The sequence below is a fragment of the Alternaria postmessia genome (assembly GCF_024291825.1).
Source record: "Alternaria postmessia strain BMP 2775 chromosome Unknown scaffold_2, whole genome shotgun sequence".
Classification (NCBI taxonomy): Eukaryota; Fungi; Ascomycota; class Dothideomycetes; order Pleosporales; family Pleosporaceae; genus Alternaria; species Alternaria postmessia.
Window position 1 is genome coordinate 111592 of NW_026260075.1, and position 16441 is coordinate 128032.

General features: G+C 50.9%; 8 protein-coding genes across 8 annotated transcripts; 3 read left to right on the forward strand and 5 right to left on the reverse strand.

Moving 5' to 3' along the window:
* Nucleotides 1–322: 322 nt before the first annotated feature.
* J4E82_000455 (uncharacterized protein) lies at nucleotides 323–2111 on the forward strand (the record flags this gene model as incomplete). The annotated part of the gene is made up of 4 exons (XM_051726776.1): nucleotides 323–400; nucleotides 451–1163; nucleotides 1213–1653; nucleotides 1700–2111. The coding sequence occupies 4 exons, from the start codon at nucleotides 323–325 to the stop codon at nucleotides 2109–2111; spliced, it is 1644 nt and encodes a 547-aa protein (XP_051593201.1).
* Nucleotides 2112–2817: 706 nt separating this feature from the next.
* On the reverse strand, nucleotides 2818–3599 carry J4E82_000456 (uncharacterized protein; the record flags this gene model as incomplete). The annotated part of the gene is made up of 2 exons (XM_051726777.1): nucleotides 2818–3339; nucleotides 3396–3599. 2 exons carry the CDS (start codon nucleotides 3597–3599, stop codon nucleotides 2818–2820), a joined length of 726 nt encoding a protein of 241 aa, XP_051593202.1.
* A 280-nt stretch (nucleotides 3600–3879) lies between these two features.
* J4E82_000457 (uncharacterized protein) lies at nucleotides 3880–5755 on the forward strand (the record flags this gene model as incomplete). The annotated part of the gene is made up of 4 exons (XM_051726778.1): nucleotides 3880–3966; nucleotides 4021–4057; nucleotides 4111–4237; nucleotides 4288–5755. The coding sequence occupies 4 exons, from the start codon at nucleotides 3880–3882 to the stop codon at nucleotides 5753–5755; spliced, it is 1719 nt and encodes a 572-aa protein (XP_051593203.1).
* Nucleotides 5756–5960: 205 nt separating this feature from the next.
* Nucleotides 5961–7522, reverse strand: J4E82_000458 (uncharacterized protein; the record flags this gene model as incomplete). Its single annotated transcript, XM_051726779.1, has 6 exons — nucleotides 5961–6513; nucleotides 6591–6860; nucleotides 6924–7123; nucleotides 7172–7270; nucleotides 7333–7345; nucleotides 7392–7522. 6 exons carry the CDS (start codon nucleotides 7520–7522, stop codon nucleotides 5961–5963), a joined length of 1266 nt encoding a protein of 421 aa, XP_051593204.1.
* Nucleotides 7523–8255: 733 nt separating this feature from the next.
* On the forward strand, nucleotides 8256–9406 carry J4E82_000459 (uncharacterized protein; the record flags this gene model as incomplete). The annotated part of the gene is made up of 3 exons (XM_051726780.1): nucleotides 8256–8486; nucleotides 8556–9325; nucleotides 9379–9406. 3 exons carry the CDS (start codon nucleotides 8256–8258, stop codon nucleotides 9404–9406), a joined length of 1029 nt encoding a protein of 342 aa, XP_051593205.1.
* A 145-nt stretch (nucleotides 9407–9551) lies between these two features.
* On the reverse strand, nucleotides 9552–10845 carry J4E82_000460 (uncharacterized protein; the record flags this gene model as incomplete). The annotated part of the gene is made up of 3 exons (XM_051726781.1): nucleotides 9552–10341; nucleotides 10395–10682; nucleotides 10733–10845. The coding sequence occupies 3 exons, from the start codon at nucleotides 10843–10845 to the stop codon at nucleotides 9552–9554; spliced, it is 1191 nt and encodes a 396-aa protein (XP_051593206.1).
* Nucleotides 10846–12682: 1837 nt separating this feature from the next.
* On the reverse strand, nucleotides 12683–13213 carry J4E82_000461 (uncharacterized protein; the record flags this gene model as incomplete). Its single annotated transcript, XM_051726782.1, has 1 exon — nucleotides 12683–13213. One exon carries the CDS (start codon nucleotides 13211–13213, stop codon nucleotides 12683–12685), a length of 531 nt encoding a protein of 176 aa, XP_051593207.1.
* Nucleotides 13214–13880: 667 nt separating this feature from the next.
* J4E82_000462 (uncharacterized protein) lies at nucleotides 13881–16375 on the reverse strand (the record flags this gene model as incomplete). The annotated part of the gene is made up of 4 exons (XM_051726783.1): nucleotides 13881–14616; nucleotides 14666–14865; nucleotides 14914–15284; nucleotides 15334–16375. The coding sequence occupies 4 exons, from the start codon at nucleotides 16373–16375 to the stop codon at nucleotides 13881–13883; spliced, it is 2349 nt and encodes a 782-aa protein (XP_051593208.1).
* Between the last annotated feature and the right edge of the window lie 66 nt (nucleotides 16376–16441).

Here is a 16441-nt window from a genome sequence, read left to right on the forward strand (position 1 = left end):
CGCTTTGGTGAAGTCGTCTCAATGACCTGACTTTTTTTGAGACGGTGGAGCACAGCAGTTTATTTTGTTGCTGGGCGTCAGGAATGCATTGGGTTCGAGCAGGACTGTCAATTTCTATTATACCCAGGCTACATCAATTAGTAATTGCACACAAGTTCAAACACACGTCCTCGATGATGTTAGCCAGGCGGGCTGCCACTAATTGGCTATGACGCCGCGGGGGGTAGCGGGGCTGTGACTGCCCCACTATGGAAATGTGAGTCGTCCGCACGATACGACTGACCACTGCACAACGCGACTTGAAATCCCCAACACTACCACAATGAGTGACGCCGCACCTACTGGCGCCGAGCCGCCTTCCAAGAACGCGCTGAAGAAGGCGCAGAAAGAGAAAGAGAAGGTCAGTAGAATCCCCTTCCTTTCAAGTTCATAATGCTCACGATAGCCTAGGCAGAGAAGAAAGCTGCAGCCAAAGCCCGCGAACTTGCTGAGCGTACCAAGAAGGAGGCCGACGATGCCGCCGACGTCTCTGTAGGCGCATACGGCGAACTTCCCCTCATTGGCTCCAAAGAACACAAGCCTACGGGAACTCCACGCACCGAGCTTGCCGATGTCGCCAGCAATGAGGACAAGGAGATCACATTCAGATGCTGGGTGGAGAATGCAAGGGTTCAGTCTGCGAAACTCGCTTTCCTGAACTTGCGACAGAACCTCAACACTGTGCAGGCTGTTGTTGCGGCCAGCGAGAAGCTGAGCAAGCAGATGGTCAAGTTCTGTGGCAACGTCAGCACCGAGAGCACACTTGTCGTTACGGGCATAGTCAAGCGTGTGAAGGAGCCCATTAAGAGCGCCAGTATCACCGATTTCGAGATTCACATCCAGAAGTTGTTCGTCGAGGCTGCTGCGGAGATTCCGCTACCACTTCAGGTGTCCGATGCTGAACGGCCCATGCCAACCGAGGCTGCCACCGAAGAAGACCAGAAAGAGGAGGAGGGTGGCGAGCGACCACTCGTCAGTCTGAACACGAGGCTAAACAACAGGACGATTGATCTTCGGGCGAAGATCAACCAATCCATCTTCGTGATCAAGAGCGGTGTATGCGCCTTGTTCCAGGAATTCCTCTCAAAGAAGGGTTTCGTCTTGGTGCATACCCCAAAGATACTGTAGGTCATCTCTACGAAAGCTCAATACAGATGCTGACCTGGCACTTAGTGGTGCTGCCTCTGAAGGAGGAGCCAACGTCTTCGAGTTGAAGTACTTTGGTCGTCCCGCGTATCTTGCTCAGTCACCACAGTTTTACAAGCAGATGCTGATCGCCTCCCGCTTCCAGAAAGTCATGGAGATTGGCCCTGTGTTCCGCGCCGAGAACTCTAACACCGCTCGTCATTTGACCGAATTCACAGGACTGGATCTTGAGATGGAATTCCAAGAAAACTACCACGAAGTCATGGGCGTATTGGAGGACCTTATGCTCTTCATTTTCAACGAGCTCAACTCACGGTACCGGAAGGAGACTGAACTCGTAAGAGGAGTGTACCATGTCGATGAGTTCAAGCTTCCCCAGTCTGGCAACGTGCCTAGAATTCCTTTCCAAGAAGGTATTAAGATGCTTCGCGAAGCCGGAGAAGAGCTGGGCGACTACGACGATCTAACGTAAGTGTGGTGAAGAAAGCCTCCAAGGCTCGACTAACGTTTCCAGAACCCCGCAAGAAAAGCTGCTTGGCCGTCTCGTCCTGGAAAAGTACAACACCGACTTCTACGTCCTGGACCAATTCCCTCTCGCTATCCGTCCCGCCTACACTATGCCATCACCTGCCGACCCCGCTCTCTCAAACTCGTACGATATGTTCATGAGGGGTCAGGAAATTCTCTCTGGCGCGCAGCGTATCCACAGCTCGGAGCTCCTCGCAGAGCAGATGCGCAAGCATGATCCTCCAATTGATCCAGCCGGTGCTGGAACCAAGGACTACGTAGACTGCTTCAAGTATGGCTGCCCACCGCACGCTGGAGGAGGTTTCGGTCTAGAGAGGATTGTTCAATTCTGGCTCGGACTGCCCAACATTCGGATGTGCAGTCTCTTCCCCAGAGACCCACAGCGAGTTGTACCTTAAGATCGTTCTGCCTGTAGGAAGTGATAAAACTCCTGCTTGATAATGCTTGGCAGACACGGGTTACCAGAATGGACATGGACTTGATACTGCACGTGTACGCGGAACGCAGTAAAAGGTTGGTCCAGATCTTCACACATCGCATGAAAATCCGACAGTTGTGGAATGGAGGAGATACTGAGGGCTGATGTAAGGGCAATGTCGCGTCTCGTGGAGTCAACGACCAGCAGAGTCAATTGTACACTAGAGACAATGAAGATATTATACATACTCGCCGTTTAGTCTGTGGATGCGACTATTCAAGTAAGTAGCTATTTTCCGATGCATACTTGCTTTCGATGGAGCATACCGCCTTTGGGGGCATGGTCGGAATATTTCAGACATGCCTCCAGTGAAGCCCTCTGCCCCCATTTAACTTCGCTCATTAGAACCCACACTTTCATCGAGTGCGGCCGGACGTCGCAGTCAACGTGATCCGGTGACGTACGGCCTCTGTAATTTCTATGTTTACAGTGCCAGAGGTGCCCGTCCTTTATGCGTACTGTATTGGGCGCAAAACCACACTGATACCCCTTGCAGATGATTGTTCCCAACGGTTGATAGCCTGCATGTGTTCAGTCATAACATGCATGGACCGACGTGCGTAATAATCGCGATACCCATCCATCCTGCGATTGCGAATTTTGATATGACAGCCATGATTTCTCCATCAGCATTGTTTCAAAGTCGCAGCAGCTAGCTTTTTCTGTGCCTCGTCTCCGAGGGCGGCAACATCCACCTCTTGTATAGCCTGCCCTATTGCCAATGTCGCCTTTATGTTCCCCCCGTCGACGTGTACAAGTCCGTTTCGACCGACTGTGACCTCGAAGCCGATTTTGGCACCCAAGGTCTGCAGTAGAGTTATGCCACCACGTGCTGCAAGCATTCGTCGAGCCATGCCCAGGCTCACCTTGAACAGCATGCCTCCCTTCAGAAGACCGAGTCCTTCACTCTTGCCTGTGGAAGGATCGACGCAGGTGAGTTCTGATGGCAGATCCTTGCCAGCGCTGGCAACGCGGCAGTACACCAGAGAGTTTGGAGGAAGCTGGGGTCGTGTCTTCTTAGTCGCACCCTCGAAGGCCAAATGGGGGAGGGTCGCAGGCGGTGTGTTCGGGGTAAGGAGGCAGTTGAAGTTCTCTGCGGCAGAACCATTGACAGTCGCAATGACGAGGTCGCCCGCGAAAGGAAGGTACTGTGACGAGTGTTAGCAGGCCGAGAGCAAGCAAGGCGCAACAAGAGCTTTCTAACCCTTCCAGTGTTGTATTCAACCGAAGCAGCATTCTTCTTGTTGTCTGTCACGAGCGCGCCCGCAATTGTAGCAGTGACCGTGTCTGGCGGCGTGTGTCGCAAACCTGGTCCGAGGGTGAGCGTCTTCTTTTTGCCTGTGCCTGTAGGCAGGGCGCTCTTCGCGATGTCGTCGCCCGGCAGGACAATTGTGGCTGACGCTGCCATGGTGGTGCTTGCCGAGTCGTGTTTCCTTGGTTGTTGGTAGAGTACATGGTAACATGTGCAATCCTAGGTATAGTGAGCTCATTCCGAAGAAGCCCGTGCGCTTCCGAGAAAAATGCACGACTCTGAATTTCTTAGCCGCGCAGAAACACACGCGCTACAAACGCAGCCACAGTCGGGTATCCTCAATTCTTCCACTTTTACCGCTTTCTCGTCAATACCCGATCGTCTCACTCTAACTCGAAACCCGTTCACGTAACCAAACGACGTATACCCGCGCAAGATGAGTGCGCAAGCGGACCCCGCGCAGAGAGTCGCGATAGGAATATCCTTTGGCAATTCATACAGCTCTATTGCCTTTACCAGCGGTGTACGTAATGCATGTCTATAGCCGTTTTCTCTGAGTGTTTCTGACACATAACAGGAAGGCAGAGCACAGGTCATCGCCAACGAAGACGGAGGTATGCTGCTTGCCCCACGCCCTGGATCCCCTCCATTGCTAATTTGTCCTCAGATCGCCAGATCCCCTCCACTCTGTCCTACGTTGAAGGAGAGGAACTCCACGGTGGACAGGCCAAGAGCCAATTCGTCCGCAATGCGAAGAACACAGTCGCCTACTTCCGCGACTTTCTCGGACAAGAGTAGGCAGCCTGATCAACCCTCCATGTCCGACGAGACTGACGCTCTGAAGCTTCAAATCGATAGACCCCTCGCCATGCCACCAGTCGGCTCACCCCATACAGCATGAAGACAGCGTGGCTTTCACCATTCGCGACACCGAAGAAGAGAAGGAAAACACCGTTTCCGTTATCGATATCACCACACGCCACATGAAGAGACTGCGAAGCTCTGCCTCTGACTACCTCGGAAAGGACGTCAACGCCGCCGTCATCACCGTACCCACAAACTTCAGCGACGCCCAGAAGGAGGCTCTCAAGAAGGCTTCAACAAATGCTGGTATTGAGGTTCTGCAGTTCATCAGCGAGCCCACGGCTGCTGTCCTGGCCTACGATGCCCAACCTGATGCGAAGCTAGCCGACAAGATCGTCGTTGTCGCTGACTTGGGTGGTACTCGTTCGGATGTCGCCGTGGTCGCATCCCGTGGTGGCATTTACACTATCCTGGCCACTCTACACGACTATGATGTTAGCGGCTTCAAGCTCGACCAAGTGCTCATGGACCACTTTGCCAAGGAGTTCCTCAAGAAACACAAGTCGGCAGGTGACCCCCGGGAGAACGACCGATCGTTGGCCAAGCTGAAGCTCGAGTGCGAAGCCGTCAAGAAGGCGCTATCCATTGGTAGCACCGCCAACTTCTCCGTAGAGAGCTTAGTGGGCGGCACTGACTTTACCGCAACCATCAACCGTACCCGTTATGATCTCCTGGGAAGCAAGCTGTTCGCCGCTTTCACTCGTCTTGTAACGCAAGCTGTGGAGAAGGCCAACTTGGACCCTCTCGACATCTCTGAGATTGTATTGGCTGGTGGTAACTCACATACCCCCAAGGTTGCTTCGGCAGTACGATCAGCCTTCCCAGACTCCACGACTGTCCTCGCGCCTTCCACATCCCCATCCGCCATCAACCCTTCGGAACTGGCAGTCCGCGGTGCCGCCATTCAGGCCAGCCTCATCCAGGAGTTCGAGCTTGAGGACATTGAACAAAGCTCTCACCCCATGGTCACCGTTACGCCCCATCTTTCTACCGCTGTTGGTGTGTTGTGCATCTCGGGTGACGAATCCTCCGGCGTTTTCCACGCCATTGTTGATACCGAGACACAACTCCCCGTTCGACGCACTGCAACCATCACGACACCACGAGAGGGTGGTGATGTGCTTATCAAACTTGCCGAAGGCTCACGACACATCAAGGTCACGAAGCCAGAACCAAAGCCCAAGTCTGAAAAGAAAGATGACGACTCGGAAGACGATGATAGCGATGACGACAGCGAAGAGGAGGAGGAAGAGCTGAGGGAAAAGACATGGAAGGTCGGCCAAGTGCTAAGCGAGGCTGCGGTCCGTGGAGTGAAGAAGGGAGGAAAGGTTGAAGTGCAAATTAACATTGGCGCCGACCTGAGCATAAACGCCATCATCCGTGAAGTTGGCGGCAAGGGCGGTGTCCGTGGTATGATCCAAGGAAAGAAGGTTAACGGCAGCGCCTAAGGTGGACTCGACTTCTCCACTATACCAATTCACCAACCGCTGGACGAGAGCCCTTCCTCATATGCGATGTAAACGACATAGACAGCTTGTTTCTTTACTTGACCGCTACCAGTAGCTTGTATAGGCCTATTGAAAGGCTTAAACTTTTGAGCTGGCTGCAATGAAAATTATCTAGACCCGCAATCCAACGTGCCAAGTAGTCCAGTCATCGATTTTTCAAAAGTCGAAATCGCGGTCTCATCCTTCTACCCATTGCTGTGTTTGTTCTCCATTGCTCGTATTCCATGTCTCTCGTATCCGTAAAATCCAAATCTTGATAGTGCCATCTGCGCTCCAACCAATTCTCCTTGTCCAAGTCATCTATGCTAGAATCCAGCGCACCCAAAACCTCATCCTCACTCTGCCACTCAGTACTCCATCCTATACTCAAATAGCGTAGACGGCCTAAGAAACGCTCGTCTATCATGGTAAAAAGATCGGTCATGGTGAAGCTGCGTGACGGATCGCCAGTTCGTCCACAGGCGACAAGGGTGAGGCTGTACAGTGGCTTGGCTTCTTGCCATCGCGCCGGAGAAAAGTCTGGTGGCATATTTCCGAACCGACTGTCAATATAGTCGAGCGCAATAGTCAGAGATACCAAATTAGGTAGCCAGTCTAGCACACCGTTCAGTCGACCTTGCTTGACGGCTGGCAAATCACGCAGTTCGACAACAGTCAGCGACGCAGCTAAGCTGTTGAGCAGCGGCCTGATGCCTTGTCTGTGAATTGAAAATCAGCATTGCGCTCATCAGGTTCAGTCAACCAGTGACTTTCTCGAGGCGTGACTTTGACATACTGATCTAGCCCAGGACTATGGTAGATACCTAGTGAGGAGAACGTCGGTGGGAAGTTGTCTGGTTGTCGTAACATGTCCCATAGGAACTGACCCGAGACTGATCCGGATAACGCAAGATGTTCAAGCTTGGGTGGCCAGCGGATGCTGGGACCACCTGGTGTCGCTGGTGGTTCGTATCTCGACGAACAGCGAGGCAAGTAAAGCTCACGCAAATCTCCCAACTGCCGTATGGTTTGGTTCAGGCTTTGGAAGCTGATACATTCTGACACCCTGATATTGAAATTGCGCGTCAGTCTACGAGCCGAATGCATCATGTACTTGGGGCTTACTGACAGGCTCAGGTCAAGAACGCGCAGTCGAGTGCATTTGCTTAGACTAGCCCAGCAATTAATCGCAAAGCTAGCTTGGGGTGCTACAAAGACTTCAAGAGATGCTCTCGTTCGGCCTAGTAATCTAGCCGTTGTGGACTTGGCGCCTTGGTGTACGATGTGGGATAAGTCAAGGGACTTCACCAAACTCGCCAACGCTGTCGGCTTATAACAAGTTAGCAGATACCACTGATTACCTTTGATGCAACTTACCTTGATGCGAGCTAGTACAGAAGGACATATCGTGCGAACAAAGAGTTCGTATGCGCTTCCAGACAGATATGGTGATTCATATAACGGTTGAACTGCTACCTATTCGGGCAGCGAGATTAGTTACGGTACATCTAATGTCCAATAGATAGACATTTACATACATCATACCACTGTCTGGTCTTGTAAGCTTATGTGACTGAATTGTCAGTGCAACGATTACCTATTGACTGCTGAGAAGCGGGCTAGCGTCGTTTGCCTCTCAAGCTTGCCCAGCGTTTCGAAATGAGCCAAGATCTCAAGAAGTAGTTCGCTGGGGAGATAGTTTGCATAACTGGTAATGGAGGCAGGCATATCTAGCACGGTCGCGTGTGGGAATGCGTGGCTCGTGAGGAAAGTCGCCAGTATACACGCGCCATCATCCGCGCAGAGATGGAATATGACGCACTAGCGCGACTATTGGTTCGCCGCCGAACTATAATGCCTGTTATCTCCGAATAGGGCCGAACCACAAATGATGTTCGACCCCCGCCCTGCCAATCGTCAGCAAAGGGCCGTCACACTCTGTTACATGTAACAGCCGCTCCTTCAAATCTGACATGCCAACCAGAACTAGCCGCGTTTACAAACCTAAGACCACTGGTATGCTTGATAGCGATCAATGTGAAACATGTAAGGAGCACCACCATATACACATGCATGGAAACATACGCTGTGAATGTTCATGAATTCTCACAAAGAATTATTTCACACTCCCTTACATTGTGTTTCTTTGCGTGTCATAGTCTCTTCATATCTCTCTCGCATACAATAAAAATCTCACCGACGACAACGCTCCTTCTGCTGATCACTACCACATAAATTTCGGCCCCTGAAAAACAATACTACTTTGCTTATTTCTGGCTACCTCAACACTTCCGAGTCTTCTTTCTTACCAACAATGAACACTTTACTCATCGCTTTGTCAGTTATAGGGCAAGCAGCTGCCGACCGGCTGCTGGTGGCTTCATACGGAAATGAAACTCATGCTGGCGCCATCCAGACGCTCGAAGTACTGCCTAGCACAAGCGCAAATTCTAGCCATGCGATGAAAGTTACCCAAGAGAACCACGAGTGTGGAACTTTGCCTACATGGTTGGATGCGTCCCTTGGCCTGGATAGGATAGTCTGTCTAGACGAATCAGCTGCCAATGCTAGTCTCACAATGTTGAGCCTTGGTGATGACGGCAGCCTCCAAAAGGTGTCCAATACCAGTGTGCTGGGAGGAGCAGTATCCTCGGCGTCCTACAATAACAAATCCGCATTAGCCCTTGCTCACGTACGTACAACTTTCCTTCTTCTCAAATTTTTATCCGATCAAGTACTCACTTTATGGTAAACCTAACAGTACGGACCCGAGCCAGCCATATCACTGTTTACTATCGATGGGGAAAACAAATTTTCGTCTTTGCAAAACATCACCTTCCAGGCGCCTGAGCAAATCCATCAAGCGGTCGTCGATCCTACGGGGCAATACATGATATTCCCCAGTCTCGGTGCAGATACAGTCCACGTCTATTGCATCGATCCTGTCAGCCACTTGCTCACAGAGCATGCGCCACTCAAATCCAAGCAAGGATACGGTCCGCGACATGCAGTTTTCTGGACAGGTTCCAATTCTACAAAGACGTACCTTTTTGTAGTCCATGAGAAGAGCAACAAAATCACTAGTTACGAAGTTTGTTATCTGGAGCAGGGTGGCCTAGCTTTTACCGAAGTCGACGAGGTCAGCACATACGGCAATCAAACCGTCCCACCAGCGACGTTCGCTTCGGAGATGACGCTCTCGCCTGATAACAAGTTCTTGATCGCAGCAAACCGTAACGGCACAGTTTTCAAAGCAGAGAATTCGGACCCAACCAACAGCACTCAAGTTCCAAGTGATTCACTTGTGACGTTCAAACCGTCAGCCGACGGGAAGCTATCGTTTGTCCAGCTTGCAAAATCAGGGGGATGGTACCCTCGCCACTTCAGTATGAACCAGAATGGATCGTTGATTGCGGTCGCAAATCAACTCAGCAAAAACGTCGACATCTATGCCCGTAACCTAGAAACTGGAATCATCGAAGACAGCAAAGCGGTGGCAAGAGCTAATAATCTCGGGCCCGGCGATTTGATGTAAGTTAAACACCCTAACTTGTGTGCTGAGTACTGACATTTCTGCTTCATAGGTTCGTGCAGTGGGTGGGGCAACAATAGATCATGATTGAAATTCTATTCAAAGCTCAAGCAGATGAGCAGTAGACCTGATATTTAGCGGGTTACTCCACCCATGTTCTATATGGAGATTTCTCAACCCTATTTTTGTGCATAGCATGGCGGAATTTTGTATTGTAGCATAGCATCAAGGAGTGTTAGCTGAAGATACCCAGTTTTCCTGTTCAACAGCCCACGAAACGGCATCCCAGACATCGCCCACGATCTTGCGAGGCTGAGGTGTTGGTTTTGTGCCCTTCTGATAGACACCTGTCTCTACTAACACACTAGCCCAGTCTGTGCCGTACGGGCTCCGGTAATCATTACCGCCAGCAATATCACTCGCCGGATTATCACCGACCATATACACACGCTTGAGATGCCCGAGAGGACTACCGTAGCGTTGCATTATGTTATGCCGATGCGCTATCAGGCGCTTCTCTGCGAACTCATATGTAGGTTGGTGTGGTTTACCCATCACGACCTTTTGCAGCTTGACACCTTGTGCCTCGCCACCGGTTATTGCAGCCCAGATGCCTTCGAACGCTTCGCGAAATCCTCCTTGGCCTAGGCGTGGTAAGTGGTATTTCGCCGCCCACAGTAGGTCTGGGTTCGAGAAGTAAAGTGGTGGTTGCCCGTCTTGCTGATAACCACGGTTCTCCAAAGCAGGGTTGCCGTTCTTCTTTGACAGAGTCCCAATGATGCCACGCTCTGACAACAGAACATCCTTAATGATCTGCGCATCCAAACCCCAGTCCCGCGGGTCATTGTACACAAAGACAGCATCGATGCGAAGCGAGGTCGATGGTGTGGTAACATCGATTGGGGTCGGCAGCGGTCGAGTGAAGGTCTTGTAGTATGATAGCAATTGCTGGGAGAAAGGCCATACTTCGGGATGAGCAACTAGAATGTCGCCAGGGGTGACAACGTTTTTGAAGCTATGCGACTTCGTTAGAATGTTGCGGCACAACGTAATTGCATGTTATCGTACCCGTATGCTTCGGCAACTCTCCTGCATTTATCCTCCACTCCACCAACAACCATGACTGTCTTATCCTTTAGGTCGTTCATGTCGGCAAAGGGGGTGTGACTCTGGACAAACATGGACGTATCGATAGCCACGTCCAGTTTACTGCTCAACTCGGCCACGCGCTCGGATTCATGTTTGCCGCCGCCATTGGTCAAGAGTATGAAGGGAATGCGCTGCGTTTGGAGATAAGTGAGGGCCTTTCGAGCTCGCGGTAATGCGTCCGAACTCCTCAGGAGTACTCCGTCGATACTGACAGCCGTCAGCTGCTGTATTGAGAGGCCGATGGCGTGCCGCCTTACTCGAAAGCGAAAGCAAAATCGGAGGCACGGCTGTTAGGGGCAGCAGCGGTTTGGAATGCGCGGCGTAGAGGTAGGCGGTAGCCGCAGCGAGGAAGTAATTTCGTCGCGTACATTGCTGTTGGTCGTCTGAGAGTTCGTTGTAGAGGTATGATGTCTTCCTAACTTGCAGCAGTTAGCATGACGTGGAATCTTTAGTCATCATCCCGCTACCCGCCATTGGAAGTCGCACGCACCCTAAGGCTCTCTCACGACTTACGGCATATCATATCGGAGCAAATAATCCTTCAACAGCATAGACCCCATCGAACTAACGATCATCTTCTTGGCATGCAAAACATGCATATGCAGGGGTTTCGCTTTCTGTCCAAAAGCACCGGAGACTTACAGCATCAAGCGCTACATAACGGTACGGGAGAATGACTTGCCAGAACACTCGCTCATCTGTCTTCAACATCTCTTCAAGAAGCATCTACCTGAAGGTACTATACTATTGTTCCTTGAGCTGAACAATCTGCTGGCAACATGCTTGGGTTCGCTCAAAGTTACAAGCCATATTGTTAACGATTCCCTGTGCGGAGATTATTCCTTCGCTTTCCTGGACTCGTAAGATATGCAGTATGTGAAGATTTTACGATCTGCCTGTTCGCACATGATGGCCAGTTCTAGATATGACAGCCAAATCGGTATACCTAGGGCATCGAAACCTACCACAACTGACTCGTTCTTGAGGTCGTTGAGCGTCCAGGCCTGCACTACTATGTTTTGCCGGTCATCCAGATCACGTCATTACCGGAGCATCGATACAAAGGTCATTGAGGCGCTTTTCTGCTGCTAATTTTTCTTTGTTATCACTGCTAACAGGAAGGGAGGTGTTCGTACAATGACAAGCCAAAACCTTGGCACAACGGGTCATGTATAAGAACAATAGTAGTGGCGAATCTACGAACAATAGTAAGGGTAACAGGACTCGGTGTTCTCTTATCGCGAGCAAGCTCTGGACCTTTCGCATCGATAGCCATAAGGTTAGCTTCATTGTTTCGTCCTGTGTACTTCGCTGCAAACGATGTATAAAGGAGGCAGTTGTCCTCTCCCATCTGACTCCAGGCCATAAGAACATTCAGTCATTTAGCAACTCCAATCCTTCCAAACATTTCTTGACCAGTTGCCAACCAACCAACCAATCAATCGAAACGTCAACATGATGTTCTCCTCCAAGCCCATCCCTGGTATTTCATGCACTGTCAGCAAGCGTGGCGACCCCATTCCCGGCGGTGGTTGCACCGTCATGCGTAACGACATCATTCCTGGCGGCGGCTGCACAGTCCAACGTGGAGACCCCATCCCCGGCGGTGGCTGGGGCTGCACTGTTAGCCGCCGTTAAACGGTCTTTCGAGAGACCAATGGTAGTTGGACAAACGCAACAACTACATGTTAACGGGTTCTGGCTTGCCCCCTTACTTCGATTCTTCCCACCCTTTTCGACACAACAGAGGATTATGTCTAGTACTCAAGCCAATCGACGGGTACTTGGAGACAACATGCCTCACAGCCTTGCTGCAACACCGATAACGGTTCGACAAACACGACTATTTTTCGATACCACCAATGATCAACACTACATGCGGCTATACGATCGGAGTCGTGTTTTCGAACAGCATGGTTTTTCTTCTTACAAACTTTGATTCATGTAATTAGTAGCGGGTCGAGTTGAGCTCTTGACGGTAGTAATTTTCCTATAGAGCTTGATAATATTAATACTTGACCACTTCAAACGTCCTCTGCTTCTGAATGCTTGGGATCAAAGCGTGAAAACTGTGCCTCCATGTGTCGATGCTGCTTACTTGAATGTTTGTTTGAGCATGACGTTAATTTTACACTACCATACTACCGCGAATCTATGACTATCCTGCAAACACCCTATGCCGATGCAGAAGTCGAACCATCGCAGCTTTACGAGGATACGGGCGCCACTAGGTTTGGATCAAGCCGCTTCTCGTAACAGACACTGTTGTCTGCTTCGTTGTAGTTTCCAAACATATCGCGTTGAATAAACCCACGTTTTTCATAGAAGCGTCTTGCTTTCACCAAAAAGGTACCAGTCTCCAATAGCAACGTCGACCAGCCTCTTTCTAACGCCTCGTCTTCCAACCTGTTGAGTATCAATTCCGCAATGGAAAGACTCAAGCCTTTGTTCCCACTTATCGGCCCTCGGTATGATGGGTCAACAAACATTCGCTTGATTTCAGCAGCATTGCTGAGTGCACTATCTAATGAAGACAGTGGGCGTAGGCCGCCGCAGCCGACTGGAACGCCAGCGCAATAAGCAACCAGAAAGATTGGAATGTCAGCGGCTGATGGTGGAGTGCCGGGGTCTACACCTCCGAGGGTGGTAATCTCGGTTCGCTGGGTGGTACGGAGTTTAACACTATCTTGATGATCCCAGGAGACGGGAAGAACGACAATATCGTTGACTGACAACATGGTGATTGGGGTAATTATTGAGAAGGAAAAGCAAGGTTCGCAGACGTTAGTGATGGATAGCCTACCTAGGTAGCTCTTAGTACCTCTGTAATAGGCAAAGCATGTCGGAGTACGACCATAATCACTTGTCATGGCCCCACGAAGCAGGGTGTTTTGACTCAGAACGTATGGCCGTGAGCGAATGCTTTGATTGGCAGATTAAAGCTGCCATCTTATTAGGTAGAGTGATAAGGTAATCGCCGTTGCATACTGCGGGCCCGTGCGAGGAACATTGAATTCCAGAAACGTCCCCCCAGCCAAGTCAGAGAACAGGGCGTCTTGATTCCGTTAGAAATCACTTCGGGCTTTCATTGTAGTTCTTACTAGCAGAATGTTCTATCTGCAAAAGAGAAGCCAGCTTTGAGAACGAGATTCTAGGTAAACAGAACACAATAATAGTATTGTTAAAACGTATCACAACAGCTACTTGAGGCAAGAAGCCGTCTCTCTCCACTTTCCATAGTTGATAATGGAAAAAACTATCTGTACATATATCTACCCACATCCTTTAGAAAAACACTGGAAAGAGCCTAGTAAGAGTACATCAATCGATGCTCTTGGACAAGTACTACCGCAGAACGTAGGTTGGTACAAGTCTGCGGTATACGGGAAGTTGATAATAGATCTTTCACCTTCCCCGTACACTCCGGATCGAAGATTTGCGAGACACACGGCCTTTCACTGCAGCCATATCCTCTTGGGAGATGGGACTAGCAAGGGGTGATTTCCTCGTTGCACTGCGCAAAGATGCAGGAGTTATGTTCGGTGAAGCATCTTCCTCTGATTCCAGCATGTCCGTGTCCGTATCACGAGTAGGCGTGCTTGGTCGTTGAGAACGAAGTGCCTTTCTGTTCTTAAGCGTCGATTGTAGTCGAGAGGGCTTAACCTTTTTCAATGCACCAGGCCTAGAAACCTTCCTTTGATAGGTGACAGTTGTGCGTCGGGTATGAATGACAGTAGACGGTTGCACCGCCCGCGAATTGGTTGATCGTGTGCGTTTATCAATGTTACCAGAACTGGAGCGTTTGAGCGCGCGGTTCTCGCGAGACGCATTCTGGCGCGACAGCTCATTTGCCTCTCTTTCAGCTCGCTCGCGAGCAGACTCTGATCGAGCAAGGGCATTCTTTGCCTTTGTGCTAACTGAGTTACCAAGAAGCATTCTGCGCTTCTTGGGGGAGCTTTGAGTGCTTTCAGAACCGGATCTCCGGGAACCCAGCAGATCTTGAAGCTTGCGTTTGGTGCCAGCGATGAGAGCCGAAGCTATGGACTTTTCCTCAATGGGTTTCTTCGGTTTGGGACCGAGGACACCTCGACACGACTCAGTGCCACAACGACATTCCTGGATATTCTTCTGCGAAAACGGACTGCGAATGTCAGATTGGTCCAACGAGTATGCTGTGAAAAATGACTTACTCGAAATTGTAATCGTAGGTTAGCTCGTCGCCGGTCATGATGCCTCGAGGACCAGCGAAGAGTGCCATTCGTGGTTCTCCGCCCACAGTCCACTTGATCATCTCACAGTTAGGTTCACATGAGTGGTTGACGAAACGCGCAATCGTTCCACGGGTTGCGTCTATGATCATTTTGTTGTCGAAACTCATAAGATAATAGCACTGTAGCGGGTCAGTAGAAGTGGGCAAGCAAAGATATAGACAGCTCACCTTGTCTTTCTTGTAAACCTGCTTCATGCGTCGCTCGCATTCAGTCTGGGTAATAATTTCTCCGGCATATTCTACGATAATTTGGTGGGGGTCGAAAGTTCTCATAGCACGCACACCAAAGCCTCGGTCTTTCGTATCGAGAACCTCCACGCCGTAATCGTAACGGTTGCCTTTAGCACGTCGCTTGAGCTCTGCAAATGGCCGATTGTTACATAATTCCGGAGGAAGGGGACAGTTGGTGTTATCGCATTCGTATGCCATGATCCGGTTATGACAGGCTTCTCCGCAGCCGTCTTCGGCATCGCAATAGCACTGGGAAGAGTCTTGCTTGTCGCGTTTCCACAGTGCAGACGCGTCGCCAATGAATCTGTCTACAAGGCATTAGTGGCATTCACCAGATTGACAGCGCGGTCGTCTTACTTTTGTTGAGCTTAACCCAGCCGTCGACTTTGACTTTCCTGGGTAGAGGGCTGTAAGTGTCGAATGGCAATTTGAAGTCGCGAAACACAAGTTTGGGGTCCTCGTTCAAGAGGCGTTCGCAAGCAAACATCGGGAGGGGTAAACTGTGAGCCTTCCCTGGTTTCTTGGCTCTCTTCTTCGCGCGGTTCTGGCTCTCTGAGAGGCGAGGATCAAAGTCGCGATCCTGGCCCACATATAGACCCTGCTTGAGCCAGACTTTCGACTTGGGCTTCGAGAAGATTTTCTCTTCCTGCGCTTGGTTGTTAGGTTGGCGACCTCCATCTTCCATTGTTGCGCGAGAGCGCTTCAAAGAAGCCGCGGAAGCAGCTGATTTGGATTTCAAAGAAGGTTCTGAAGTGCTACGTCGTAGAGTGCTTTGATTGGAAGCCCTTCCGTCCGAACTATTGCCTGTTATGTTGCGGAAGGCCTCCTTGCGAAGATCCGTCACGCGCGAGGAAGTGCGACGTCGTGCTGCTTGGGCAGCTTCGGTAGCCAGCTGCTCCTCGATTTGATCGCTGGCATCCGTCATCTCGGACTTCCGCTTCAGCATCTTCTTCCGTACAGGTGTCGCATTCTCCGCCTTCGCAATGCTCTCAAGCGAGCCATGCACGACGTTCTTGTGATGCTTCTCGAGGTACTTGGTCGGCGTGTGGATGGCTGTTCCGGCGAGAATCTGCACATTGTACGTGGTGACGGATTTGCGCGAGGCCCTCGCGGGCCGGCGGATCTCACTGCTGGCGGCATCGGGCGCAGTGGTTTGCGCGGGGGCTGCTGTGTCGCTAGTCATCTGCAAGCCAGGAGCCTCCTCGTACACTTCGACAGCGTGTTCGATCTTGGTTATCTCAGACATGACGCTGGCTTCGTCGCCGAGACTGGTAGGAGGCGTCGAGATGGAGGGCGACGCGCTGGACGTGGCGCGAGCATCGCCGTGCTTGTCCGTCTGCACCGTGATGTTGGAGAGGGTAGAGGATGTCGAAGTGGGTGAGTGATCGCGCTCGGCCATGGTAGCGGAGAAGGAGGGTTGCAGCACGCGTCGCGGTCGTTGTCTTGAGGGGCGAGGCACTGACGC